Here is a 15,046-nt window from a genome sequence, read left to right as displayed (position 1 = left end):
GGCTGTATCACAAGTGAATTCCAATATAATAATAATAATATGTCCTGTTTACCCAGGGTAGCCTCTATCATCAGTATTAATATTCCGCCCGAGGACCCTGCAATCATATAACATGAATGCAGAATGCAAAGTTCATATATACGATGTAAGTAAAGCAAATATGATTATTTCATCATTCAGGTGGCCAGTGGCATCATATGCTTTGAAGAAGGTCTTGTAGAAAAAGCACATATAAGGTCATGAAAATAACTTTTTTTATGCCAGGTGCAAAGTCCCTGCAAAGTTATACATCACCCTGGCTTTTTCAAAACTTTTCCATCTCCCGGAAAACTTACTGCGAAGTAGATGGTGGATATTAAAAGCGTATATCCACCTGACCAAAACTTTTGTGATGAATCTCCTCCAAACTACAAAAGATTTTTGGCAGGTTGCCAAGCGGGTTGGGTTCAAGGAGGGAAGCACGCGAAGGAAGTAGGTGCCAGGGATGGACAATCGGTTTCTTTCCAATCACTTTGCAATTTATGTTTTCATGGCATAAACTAGGCATTGGACTTGGAGGAGCACTTGATAATATATTTTGGGATTTATCCGTTGACAGTTTCCAGGGGTCTTAAAGGGGCAATCTGCTGATTAAGCATGTATTGTGATGATTGTGTATTAAAGAGATGATCTGCATATTATCTGTGTAGGATGGCAAATTAAAGATGTTATAAGAGTTGTTTACAATGATAACACCTCCACAGTAAAAAGGAACATTCAGGGAATTGGATGAGAGAATAGTTCTTGTCCTCTCTAAGTATAGGCTTAGCTGCAATACATGGAAGTTTGTAGATATAAAGGTTCACACTGATTGTTTTTGTGTCTATTGTTACCCACGTCATGAACTCATTTCAGTGTCAGTAAAAGGGACAGAAATAAATAAACTGTGCAGCTGTGTTATGTAAATAGCATACTCCCGAGCAAGCTAATTGTTGAAAAGACACCAAGCCCTTTAAGTTCATGATCTGGTAGTCACACTCTCGGAACAATGGTGGCTCGTGCCCAACATGGACAAGTCCAGACATGAATTTCAAGGCTGGGCCAGAAAGAAAGAAAATAACAGTGATGGAGTATACCATTTACGTCATAGGTGGTATGAGGTGCAGATTGATTACATTAAATGTGAAGCTCAATGGTAGCAAGAGATGGAGTTGGAAGGACCTGAATCCTTCCTACAGCGAGCTGAAAAATTGAAGGATTGTGCAACTCTTTTTATTATGTCATCATATTCTGAGTGGTTTTAGATTTTGGTGTGCACTGGCAACTTCATGCTCTAATGACCCAGTTTTGGTGTGATAGTACTTAGTGATATCTGATCTCGAGGCATCTTTCTGAATTAAGACCTCGTAATTGTGATTACATGTACAACTGTATATGATGAATTTGTTTAGAAGGATTAAACATTGTCTCTTCTTTGCGCATGGAGCTTTTGGAACATTCAAGGAGCACAGTGAGTGACCTCCAAGACCAGTTCTTTTTGTTGTGAGTGTGCTTGAAAGAGCAAGATACAAACAGAGGCTATTTGTTTATGTCGTGGTGAAGCCGCAAAGACTTATGATGTGAAGGATTGTAAACAATGAAATTAGTTTAAACTCATGGTGAACCTATTTGAAGCAAAAGAATTAACATTTTAACATTTTCCTTTCTTTTTTATTGTCCTTGGCAGAGATCTGTTGCTGTATTATGAGTGAACTTGAAATACATGTAAGCACCCCACTGCGTGGAATCAACAGCGTGGAGGTGTCGGTGTGTAGTATTGGAAGCAGTGGCGATCAGTCGTGCAGGAAGCTGATCGTTGATGTGTGCAACGGCCCTGGGGCGCCCTCTGCCCGCGTTGTTCAACCGGGTAACATGCAGATGGACCAAACGAACATGAAAATGAAACTTTCATCAAAAGATGAGAGTGGTGTTGATGAGATACTCGAGGAGGAGCTGGATGCCTTCACTGACAACATGCCATCGGACATTTCGAGCTCGCGACCAGAGACACCAATCATGACGGGAACCTCCCCGCCAATCCCTATCCCACGCCTCAGTCCGATAGGTAACTCAGGAAGCTTCATAGGGACCCCAACCCGTAGCAGCTCCTTCAGCTACATGTACCGCTTTTCCTCGCCGGAAGAAACCTCCCCGCTCTCGTCGGGGTACGGGTCGGCACCGCGGTTCTTCCAGAGTACCTCAACCCAGACTCCGCCCCTTTCGCCAGTCCTGCTGGAGACGTCGATCAGTTTACGACTGTTTGACTCGCCCAGTGAGCAGGACCAGTCGCTCTCCCCTCAGGAACAATTGAGGCTCAGAAGACAACGGTATTGTGAAGGTGAGTTTTGATCATCCATCTATTCATAGTGCTCTGCATTTGATAAAAACGGGTTACTCAATCCATTTGGAGACATTCAAAAACTCACTTCAAAGTTTAAATGATAAACACAATCAAGGTGTGCTTTGTTGATCAAATGAAAACAAATATGAAGATTAATATAGAAGTGGAGAGATCTTGGGTCAAGAGGTGCATACAGCTAATGACCAAACAATTGAGCCGAGGCCAATTGGGCTTTTTATATCCAAGCTTCTAAATTAAAGAGTTATGCAAACAAAAATCTTCAGTTATAGTATTTTTTTATTTTTGTTTTAGATGGGAGATAGAGGTAGGTCATGTGAATCTTAGCTGGTATATGCTTAGGTACTTAGTTTATTGTGGAGTACATGTATGTCTTCTCTTTATAGAGACAAGTCATGCATCACGTAGCTCATTTTGCAAGCAAAAGTTGCTTCCACATGTTTGAATGTAATTAGTATTGAAGTTTCAGTCTGATTGTTCTGTGTTTTGTAATGTATCATAATCACCACCACTTAAGCGGACATTACCATTGGCTCTAGAGGTCAGGAAATGTGATCTCCTTTTCTCTTCACAATTACTGGTAGTCAGTTTTAGAAATGCTTGCATCTGCTGATATGCTGAAATTAATAGATTTTTTTTTAAGGTTTAGGATGTTTTCAAAGTTTATGATTACCAGTAACAATTAAACAATTGATTTGTCTCGTTCAGTTTTTGAGAACGTCTTGTGATTTGAAGAATATTTTCTTTGGGGCGAAATGTGTTGTCGGTTGGTATTCATTTTCTTGTGCAATGAGCTTATCAGTCTACTTTGAGGATACAGTGGTAACATTGGAATCAGATGACAGCAGAAAGGAGATTGAAATTGTTTCTAAAAAGGTTAATTGTTTGTGTGGGTGAATTTGAACCTGAAGCAAGAGATGGATGGATGGATAGATTTGAGCTATATTGCCTCTGCTCGTAAGTACCGTTTGTCACGCAAATCGCTCCTCTGGCTAATCAAATTGTAAAGTATCAAATTGGCAAAGTGTAACAGATCTCCATTAGTCCTCAGGGGACCTGTTTAAGGCTAGGGAGGCTGCATCCTTTGGAATGAATAATTTACTCTCGGAGGGTGATCGCATCTCCAGCTGATGGAAACAAGCTTCTTCTTTTTTTTTTTGGGGGGGGGGTGGGAGTCATTTCTCCATTGCTTTTTCTCCAGAGATCTAATATGCACCCCCCCCCCCCCAAAAAAAAAAAAGACTATCTTTCCATTGCTTATTAATGATCGCCCTCCCCCTCAGCTTCAGTAAGTCTCTGTTTCCGTATCTATCACTTTCTTAAACATGACACCATGGAGTATAATCAAACAGAATCAGGTCGGATTTCAAATGTCAATGTACTTTCTGAAGGAACTGATGCACTGGAGTCATGGAATATATTGGAACTTGATCAATCTAATGGCTCTGATGAGCAAGACTGTTTTACAAGCTCTTTATCAATATGTAATGTTAGAGGTTCATCTGCTTGACTTGTTACAAGTCAAATTAGACTGACGGTATAATTTTTGGCCCCACTCCCCCCCCCCCCTCCTTCCTCTCCTCAGAAAGAGAAAAAAGTATTGAAAGAAGTGGAACATTTATGAAAATAACACTAAGAGGCAAAGAGAGATCTGGCGTACTTTGTATGCTATCATTGCCATGTGCTGATTCCTGTGGACTCATTGCTCCACATTACATTTTTATCATACAGAAATTTCTGTCCCTTTCCAGAGTCAACATTATCTATTTCAGTTCTTTTCAGTAACCCTCATTATATAGTGATAGAATTAGAGCGCGTTTATCTAGGCTTGCCACTAGATATGTACATATCGTACCCCACTATCGAACCCCACTATCATACCCCACTATACGATCGTGATTTGCGGGATGTCGCGTTTATCTACTCTTCACGATTCAAAATAAAGGCCTTGTGTCTGCCCAGCTGTTTTGACCCGGGAAGCAGACAGTTTCTCGGAGGTCAAATTCACACACATGCTTGTACACAACACCTGTGTGGTCCTATTTGTATGTGACGTTCAAAACAGCTTTGCGTTTATCGACCTCTCAGAAACGTGATTCTGGCTGTATGTCACATACAAAACGCACCTTTTTGCGTCTTTTGATATGCCCATATCTAAAGACGTTTGAAAAAGGCTTTGCGTTTATCTACTTCTAAATTTGCCTGAAAGACGTTTGAGAAACCTGATTCTAGCCAAAAATTTCCTAGATAAACGCAACCTTAGACAACACAAATAGGGTCAGTTTGACTTTTGAGGAAGGTCAAGGTTTCTTTTTTGTAAACACCCAGAAGATGGTTACCCAAGAGTAATGAGGCTAGAGAGTCTATTTACAGCTACCTTAATAACTCCAAGGTTAGATTACACTTTGGCTCAAAGCCAAGGGTAGCTATTAATTTCTTTATTTTTTTCTTCTATTTTCTAAAATTTCTTTGCTTAGATAAACTGTTTTTATTTCATTTATGTAATTGCCCAATTTAGAAGGGTGTAGATTTATTCCTATATGATTATTGCTACTTATAATTTGGGCAATTAAGAATGTGGTCATGATTTGATTATGTGCCTGACACATTGCCAAGCAATGCGATGATGGTTTAATCATCTTTTAATGATGACCAGTCATTATTTAATCAGACCAAACTTGTGGTGAGGCACAGCCGCACAGATGAGTTTGAGTGAATCTTATTGGTTTCATGCCAAGAAAGGGAAAATCATATTTCCTCTTTTATTAATTACCGCAATGTACATAGACCATATTCTGAAATAGACATTTCATCATATGTAAACAAATCCAGTCACTGTTGGACTGTCATTGCAAATAGACACTCAGGTTTAAGGAATGCTGTGCATTAGCAGACATTTATTATGAGTAAGGAATTAATCGTTGAAATATGCATGACAGCAATGACTGGAATGCATCGTATCATAGAAAATCAATATTTCTACTGAAGTAGATCGACAAAAAATGGTATTGGCTTTAGTGATTTATTTTGTGTTTTCAAAACAGAACAAGGAATTTTTGCCCCCTGACAAATTTTGGTATGTGGCAACGCCTTTGCAAGCAATGCGAAGCGGGACTATAACCCCACAATCAAAGTCCTTTTGAAATTCCGAGACTGGACATAATGGGCTTCATGACAGACTAAGTAATCAATAGTACGTGAAGTTGTGACTCGTGTTTTGGGGCCACTCAGTCACAGTGCAGGGGAACCATTGTTTATTATTGATCAGCTCGGTGCTTTTAAAGATCCCTCTATGGCTTGCCAATACTCATTATGTCATGTTTATACATAGAATTTGTTGTGAAGAAGTCTGTATCTTGTATGGGTATTGTTGTATGGCAGGCTCCAGTTTACCTTGAACAGCCAGGTATTGATTTTGAGGAGATCTTAGTCTAAATTACTAAAGCAAAACAAAGCGATAAACTACACCATTATTTGCTGCTTGAGGTGAATTATGTATTCTTTTCTAAAATAAACAAAACCATTTCACCAAGGTTATTTGGTTAAATTGATAATAAATATCATATTTGTACTGGTGCTCCTCAGTTTTACAGGTACACATAACGCATAAAGTTACAGGTACACACTGCAGGAAGTTGTTTTATATCTTAATATCACTTTGAATAATGATGTCAATATTTTCATTGCAACATTAATCTGACAGCATTAATTTCTAGCAGGCCTGCATTAAACTGTCATTTTCTAAATTCAATGTCATACTGTAGGTCTATAAATTTTAGCTATAAAGCAGGATCCCATTCAAAAACTGAAAGAACTTAAAAGAGAATGAAGTAGATACATGTACATGTATGTCTCTTTTAATTATGATTAGCATACAGTTAATTCCTCATACACATGCTTTAAACAGGAGTACTTAAACAGTATGTGACCGCAAAAACAACAGATATAATGAGTTGATAATCACGCATTCAGTATTTGGCAACATCAGCTGTGTCAAGTATGTGGACGTGTTCATACGATATCGGCCACGTGTCGGGATCTGAGAGGCTGAGAGTAAAAATAGATCCCCAGCTCTGCATGAAATGATATCCTATCATATTGTGACCTCAAAATCTGGCTGAAGTCTCTTTACTGAAGGTCAGTCTGTATGCCCAGGGACCTAAAAGCTCATAATGTTGCGCAATATCCAGTTGAATAAGGCCATTACACCAGCACTGAAAATTAACCATATTTGGAAATATATGTTCTGGGGATACCAAAATGTGATGTGATGCTATTATAGAACACTTTATTTGGAGATTTTGTAATCATCTGATGTGGAAATAGGGTAAATACCTGTTAATGTTCATTGAATCGATCTTTTAGCCTGTGGCTATGGAATTATTCTCACCAAATGATAGGTACACTATAAAGAGTAAATAGAACCGTGTCGATATATTAGGGGCAAAGGATTGATATCACATTTTAATCCTGCTATTGAATGCATTCAGTTCAAAGTGGGGGCGAGAATTGGGAAGATTCTTTTCATGCTACTGGAATATAATTGCCCACAATGGAACCATTAACCCAGTGGACCATACTTGATGAGCAAGCAATAAAAAAAGATTTAAATCATTCAAAGAAGATCAGAAAATACAACTACTGGTAGATTAAGGAGGACAGTTTGGAGAGGGGAGAAAGGTGCCTATGTGGTAGATCAAAGAATCATTTGCATATAACAGGAAACCCCCAGTGTGATTGAGAAACAGATCCTAGGTGACTTTTCAAGAAAGGGGGACAAATTGAGAGGGAAAGTATGAGGGAAGAAGGGAATAGATAGATATAAAGTGGAGTGGGAGAGAGTGAAAGAATGAGATAGTGGGGAAAGAATGACAAGGAGAGAGAAAGGAGAGGTGAAGAAGTAGAGGAGAGGATGTTTTTATCCTCTAGAAGCGGGTCACAGTTGACTAGTATAGTTTGGCGGCAGCAGCACCCATGGCCTTCCTCTGAGCGGAGCGGCTGGGGTTTGGGCCACGCCCCATCTACCTCCCTGCATCATTGTATGCTAATGAGTCAGCCAGCTAGAGCATGATAGCTCCAACCAATCATCCAGTTATAAACATACACAATGACTTTATCCTCTTTGCATTGTCTCCTACACTATCCACAATGGCATTGATAGTCTACCAAATCAGACCTCAAGAAGAGGGAGAGGCGATTTTTGTATATTTTTTTTGAAAATTGATGAAAGTTGAGACATGTTGAGACATATAAATATATTTTTATAATAGTGCTTGTATTTGACTATCACCTGTTTCGATCCATTCTCTTCATGGCAGCATGGTAAACTTGTTTAAACAAGAAGAAAGAAACAGGACAAATGAGTGGATAGTACAAAGACTACATCATTGTTATTGATTGACAGGCAAGAGTACGCAACCCAAGTAAACACAGTGCAAGGTAATGCATGAATGTACATGAAAAGTATTGGCCAATAGGAAGAGAGTAACAAGCAAGAAGTTAAAATAAAAATAGAATATATAGAAAGGTTGATTAAATGTTCTTTGTTTATTTGAGTGGCAATGGAGAGAAGAAAAAAATCCATTGTAATGAGTTGAGCTGATTAGCATGATAATGCTAAGATCAATGTGTTTTGCTTCTCTATCCTATTGTTAGCTGCCTTTCTCTTTCTCTCTCTCCCTCCCCTCTCTCTCTCTCTCTCTCTCTCTCTCTCACTCTCTCCATCCTCTGATCCAATTCTCAATGTTTGAACAATTATTGCACAGCCTTTGTGCAAGAAAATTGGGGCAGGTTTGGACAGGCATTTGAACTCTCCATTAAAAATCTGTGTAACAAGGGTTTGGGCTGCCTACTTCTGTGTTTTGGGATAGAACTGTCTAGTTGCATCATCGGGAATCCCCTTGTCCCAGGGTAGTGACAGAAAGACCCAAGGTCCTCTTTGTTATGACTCCAGGACCAAAACAATACTTGAGGACCAGCTCACTGTGAGTCACGTCAGTTGGACGTAGAACAGTGGCAGTGAGAAGACTAGTATCCGCTCGTATAGCGACCCGCACAATTGCATCTTCCAGTCAATGACACTTGACTTGCGGAGCGAACCCAAACCACAACCTCCTGCCTGCATAAGAAATGAAACTTCTTTGGAGATGTTTTAAGGAGAAATGCCTCATCATCATCCCTTAGACCTCTTGTGGATACCTAACCTAAGACAATAAGAGAGAGTTGTTGAACTCATCATAGTAGGACAGAGACTTGGAGACTTTCTGGACCAGGAAGGGGGAGCCAGTGGTGGTGATGCCACTGGATCCAAGTCATCATTACCAAACAATGGGTGCAGAGTCTCAAGGTGCGCTGGCCACGTTCAATCCTCTATACACTCACTCACTGGGCCTCCGTGTAATGGGGCTATTTCTGTTTCAATGATTAGTCATAAGTCACCGGTGTGGTCGGTCGAAAGGGTGTGGGCATGTGAACAATAGGCTCGCTATTGAGTGGGCAGTGAAAAGCTAGTTGGTAGAGCATAGAATAGTCAGTTTGCTATATGATTGTACTTGGATAAGGTAATAGAATTTGTTGCGTTGCACTATGAAGTTGAGACCACCTATCTGTGCCTGTATATCGGTGGATGGTAGATCAGATATCATGGCTACGTCAGGAAGTACGTGTGTTCTGTTAACAATAACATTGAGATATCTAGTTATTGTGTGGTCTGTATAGGTTTATACTCTTGTTTATACTGGTCCACTGGATTCATTCGTCTTTGTGTCTTTGTCTCTTGTTGTATTATTTTGAGAAAAGAAAGAGACTGAATGTTGTATTTATTGCTAAACATTTTTCCATCAATGGTGTCATGGTAAAGGGATCCCGTGTTTATACACATGTACACTCTTGTGTACACTTCCATACTATATGACACAAAGGATTGTGTTGGTTTCAACTGGATGTACATGTACATGTATGTATACTTCATATCATAACCGTAGTCCTACATGCATATTTGACCGTTGTATTCCATTTGTGTCTTACAGAATCCAGAAGAACCCGCTTCTTCTCCGAGGGTAGCGCTGTACCCGAAACGGTCCCTCCAAATGAACCAGCAGGGGACAATGCTGCAGAGCCCCTCCCAGATGTTGTAGCGATCCGTCGTAGTAGAGCCAACTCGGCCCCAGCGAGACCCGTCGCCCCAGAGATTGCTACCGGCCGAGAATTAAGACGGATCGGAGATGAGTTTGTGGCATTGTTCGAAGGCCAAAGGGTAAGTTTTAATCATGTTTATTCTCGTATCATATTCACATTTTAATCTGATGGTTTGTAGTAAGTAATATAGCAAGGACCTTAAGGAAGATTTAGAAAGAAAAAGCGCAAGTACATAAGACCATCATACTGTATAAACAACGCAATATTATTATTCACTTTTTCTTCCCAACCAACAGACCAAATACATTCAGCATCTTAATACAAATAATAAGCCATTTCATGTACATCTATTTTCTTATCAAATGTATTTCTGAGCATTAATATAAACAGCACATCCTCTATTTTTATTCTTTTATAGGGTATGCAATGTGCATGAAAGGAAGCTATTATACTTTGTGTTGTTCATGTTTCCGTTCTTGTAAAACTAGGGTATATGTTTATACATGTACATGCAAATATTTCACAGCGGCTATGATAAGAGTAGAGCAAACAAAAGATTGATCGGTATTTACACTCTGCATGATGCAAAACAAAGCTCTGAATAAACAACTAGTATCAAATGTCAATCAAACAGTATTTGACTCGATCAGATTCAGAAAGGAAATGATATGGTTCATAGCCCTTTTTTTATCAGTTGTGCTGGTTATAAATATGTATGTCCGATGTTTACTTCAAAGGTTCATATTAAGTTTTATTAAGAAATGTATGATGGTTTGAAAGGAGATTATTTCTTTGTCCTTGCATCTTTTTTTTATGGGGAAGATAAAAGACCTTTTATATACCTGTATGTATTTCTATTTTCCACCCTTGAAATATTTGCTTGATTGAACAGTCACGCAAACGTGCCATGCTAGAAGAAAAAAAATGATTCAATGAGACAGTTATAGTCTCTTTATAAATGTTGTTTGAAACCAGTACAGGGGGTGAAACTGAAATATTTTAACTCTGCAAATAAAGCAGACAAGGTTTCCGTGCTTGAACTGATGGGACACAAACTTATGTTTTGACAGAAAAAAAATGCATTCAGACTCAAAACTGTCTTGGTTCATTGAATGTCTTTTATTTGAAACGTATTGTGTCAAATTTAATGCCCATGAACACAAAGGTTAGATCTGTATAGTTATTGTGGAGTATATTTGTAATGAAATACCTTGCCCATGAAATGGAAATTTTTTGTCTGAAAAGGGAGTTTGAATAGGATGAAAATAGAATGTGTTAAATCATGGCTGAAAAGTATCAAGGTTGTATCTGAAAACTGGGTTCTGTTTGTATCTTGGCTTTGTGTGTTTCTACGGCAACCCTGTACTGTCTGTTTGAGCATTTATCAAAATCAGGCTAATCAGAAAATCCACAAAAAGAGAACTGTTTGATTCTTGTATATCTGCCATTTGAATCATTGACCCTTTAATCACTTCATATCACTATTAAAGGATATGTTCTAAATGTAAGGATGTGTTGAAAAGGCTAGAGGATGGTTAAAAGTAGAGATAAACAAGCTAGCAGGGCTATCAAAGGATAGTCTACTTCTTTAATTCAGATAATTAAATTGATAATTAATCGCAATCTTCTTTCTTTTCTTCTCATCTTTCAGAGCCTCCGAAGGAATGACCCACATCGGAGATCGTTCATCCGACGACTTTTTGAAAGCTGGAAATCCTCGCCCATCTCAGAGTCAGCTCCTGCCCGTACCTCAGTCATCAGGGATGGAAGTTCGGTTTAAACCAAAGTGCCAGACATTTTTCATTTATTGAAGAGACAGATAATGGACAGAAAGGGAGACAATCAATGAGGGGAGATGGAACGCGCTTAGCATTTGTGCCATTTTGATATCGACAAAGAAGCCCCGTTTTGCCCCTTCTCCTTTTTCGCTCATCGACACAAAAACCGTCATTCCTGTGGGTCCGTGTGTGCAAGGCAATGCCGTCTTGAAGTGTGATCGTGAACTCGTTTAATTGCTTTCGTCAACCTTTTTTTTTAATCGCGAAAACAACTGCCGAGTCACGCTGTGAAATTTTTGCAATCGATGTATCAGGACTTTTGACAAAGAACAGAGTTTGGAGGTTCCTCTTTTTTTTCTTCTCTCCATCTCTCACATTTGTCTGAAATACCCTAAGAGGATGAAGTTGTGGAGGTGAATGGTATCGGACATGTGATGGATAATACAAAGCTGTAACTGTCATATGGATAGAGATTCATCTCGCTGCTAGGAAAAGACTTTTCTCTGGTCTGTATGTTTGTCATTGGATGGAGCCATTTTGCTTGAAACCACAAAGGAATGAAAGGAAACAGTTCGAATGAAACAATCGCTACTAGCTTTGTACATTTACCCAACCTTTTTCATCAAAACTTTGCACCTAGCATCAAACTTCACTTTTTAAGTGGGAAGCGTACATTTATGTACTGAAGTAAAACAATGGATCTGTTTATTTGAGGAAAGAAAGGAAGAAGTGGACTGACATATCACAAAGAGAAGAGAAGATGAACCAATGAAGTTTTAAGTCTTCCATTGTTTATTGTTACTGATGTACAGACATCAGATGAGTGTTTAAGTGAAAGGAATTTTTTTATAATTATTGCCAAGTGTTAAGGAGCTCAGGTTGGGAAAAGATCCCAAGAAATGGAAAACAGATACTTCTTAACTTATCAAAAGTAAAACAAGTTGAAAGCCACCAAACATTAGATTTCTCAGAAATGTGTTCTTTGAAGTCTTGATGTCTAAACGTTGCTTTTTACCATTGTTTATTCATATTTGTTTTAATTACACAACTCTAAACAAGCTATCTTGCAATTCCTGTGCAAAACAAGTAAGACAAATACACTTGTGTACAATTTTGAGGTGGGATAATAAACATCCCTGTAACATTCACTGTCAGTTTTTATTAAAAACAATGAAGATATTAGGGAAATTTTGCTTATCTGTGGCTGAATTAGTCGACAAGCAATCTTCATGCTTACATTTTTTGGAACGAATTGATGGTTTTATGTATTCTACTTCACAATGAAATCCCTCCATTTTGATAGATTACATTATTCTGAAATGAGTTAGAATTAGACCGAGTAAAATCATTAAAAACGTACATCCATTTTTTTTGCCAAATTGTTTTATTTTCTTTGATGAATAAAAGGAAATGCTGCTCTACATTATGTTCGTATGATTTCGAGTGACTTTCCTGACAATAATGTATGTCTTAAAGAAAGTTGTATTTTTACTTTCATTTTTTATTTTTTACAGATACTTGCCATAAAGGATACTTAATTCCACTTTTGCAATAAGCTTCAATGTGTGAAATAATAGTTAGATACTGCACAGTTACATTTTTCTTTCCAGTCGTATCTGAATGACCATAGGGAGTTCCAATAGTCCTCTCTTTTATTAATACTCAATAATTTTGAAATCTTGAGAGAGATAGTTTCTGTACGTTGTGCAAAAATGCCATGATGTCTTGCAATTTTGATTGAGGAGAAGGAAGATGGTGCTACAAGTGTGTGTTTTCATGTTTTCAAGGAGATGATGTGTGTATTGTTGGGTTACCATAATGGTTGTATATGAAAAGGATAGTTTCCCGTATACCAGCATAACATTAAGATTCCTATAATCTCTTTTTCTGCAGTCAAATTAAATTACATTCCATTAATAATCAGTTCAACTGATGGTGCTGCTTAATTACACATACTTAAACACATAGACTTTACTATTATCCTTTACAAAGGGGTATTTAGGGTTAGGAATTGTCAAAAATAGTTTTCTTTAATAGTCTAGTCTCCACCAATCTTTGTTTGGTCAGTGTTCTTTTTTTTAATCTGACATGCAATTACTGCAATATATACTATCAAAGGATACTGCACAAGGTAACAAGATGGGTAATATAAATTATCATGAGTAGAATATCCATAGCACTAGTTCTATTTACTTGATGGAACACTAATTCCAATTGTATTGAAGCCTCCCAATAAGCTCAAGATTTATGTTTCTGTCTTAAAATGATACTTTATCCACGAGACCAGTCACTCTACCTGTATGTTTTGTGCCTCTCAGATAGCTTTTTGAGCAACCAAAAATAAATGTCCGGTGCAAGAAGTAACGTGAAACTTTATGTTTAGGAGTGTAGCATCTCTGCACAATCATGTTGAACAGTGAGAACCAAAGTTTTTTTTTTGAACAGCCAAAGCAAAGCAGTTGAAGTCAAACGAATTATTTGTTGCTGGTAGCAAGCTTTCTTCCTTGTTTTTGTTTTTCTACAAAGATTGACAAATATTTTGGGTTTTCTTTTTTTCTTCAAGTGTCCTTTTGGAATCCTTTAATGTTCCTGAGAATGCTGCCTTGTTTTTTGAAGAAAAGATGAAGATGGTGAATAATCTGCAAAAAGCTGGGTTTATGAATTGTAACAAGATTTTCTGTTCATCTGTAGATACATGTATCTTTGATAATATGATGGTTATTTTATGTTTTCTTTCAAGTTGATGCTTCTCTTACTATTTAGTTTAAGTGTACAGAAAATATTCTTTGGGTATTCCTGTATGAGAGTACTCCAGATTTATGAAAAGGAAAATCTTAATGCTTAAAGAATCATAATTGCATTAGTTGTTCAATATATTTACAAAGCAGAAACTATTTAAGAAAAAACTATTGAAATGAATTCAAGACTTTTTGAAAGTTTGTTTATTTTGAAAGAAAGTGGTCAAAAGTATTTATCAAAATTGAACCAAAAATGGAAAGGAGTACTGAGAGAATGTTATTGTCTAAACCTCAAAGGTTTGAATCAATTAATTTTCTATATATGAAGACAAAAAAAAAATGAATTGTTTATTAATGAAGTTTTCAACAAGTGCATGATTTAATGCTTCAGATAGATAAACTGAAAAGGGAAATGGTAGTTATGTTGAAGTAAACTGCTGTATGGTTTAGGAACATGATATTTACCTCAGGTTTAAGATGTTCTTTGTGGCTGTGCTTTGAATATGCAGCCTAGTCATGGGAAACAAAAACATGTATGAGGCTTATACATTTAAACAAAGAGGAAATGTTGTGGAATTGAGGTGTAAAACTTCAAAAAAGTTTCCATCTAAATTCCTTGGTACTATAATGGATCTCCAGAGTTCTAGTACTAGAGTATTTAATACAATATTATTCAAGACAATTAAAGTACTAGTGATTTATCCTTGGAATATTTCTTTAAAAATCATCACCTTTTCCCCCATGAAAGTGGTACCTGAAATCTTAAGCAGGGTTGATTTGTAATCATTCACCTGTGGATTAAGGAGTAGATTACATTGTATTCATCATGACCAAGCTGTCCTAAAACTTCTTATGTAACATGTACCTCTTGGTGTAGAATACATTGTATGTACTGTATGGAGCCAGAAGGACGTTAACTCTGTATTAAAGTATATGAGTTAATCTCCTTCTGGCTCCAAACAGACAAATTATCATCTCTTGGCAAATACATAGTTTGTATTAACTTTAATGTACAC

General features: G+C 37.6%; 1 protein-coding gene across 3 annotated transcripts in view; it reads left to right on the top strand.

The window, feature by feature from the left end:
• The window catches only part of LOC100888667, a 37,386-nt gene extending 23,175 nt beyond the window's left edge, over window positions 1-14,211 (top strand). For all 3 annotated transcript variants that reach the window (XM_011668075.2, XM_030998751.1, XM_003729945.3), the window contains 3 exons: window positions 1,706-2,356; window positions 9,406-9,632; window positions 11,166-14,211. In XM_011668075.2, the coding sequence (XP_011666377.2) occupies window positions 1,723-2,356; window positions 9,406-9,632; window positions 11,166-11,294 (990 nt within the window). In that variant the 5' untranslated portion in view covers window positions 1,706-1,722 and the 3' untranslated portion in view covers window positions 11,295-14,211. The remainder of the gene's footprint in view (window positions 1-1,705; window positions 2,357-9,405; window positions 9,633-11,165) is intronic.
• The last annotated feature ends 835 nt before the right edge of the window (window positions 14,212-15,046 follow it).

This window comes from Strongylocentrotus purpuratus, unplaced genomic scaffold, assembly GCF_000002235.5.
Source record: "Strongylocentrotus purpuratus isolate Spur 01 unplaced genomic scaffold, Spur_5.0 spur5_scaffold_5, whole genome shotgun sequence".
NCBI classification, from domain to species: Eukaryota; Metazoa; Echinodermata; class Echinoidea; order Camarodonta; family Strongylocentrotidae; genus Strongylocentrotus; species Strongylocentrotus purpuratus.
The sequence above is the reverse complement of the archived record's forward strand: the minus strand, read 5'-3'. Positions and strand labels throughout refer to the sequence as shown.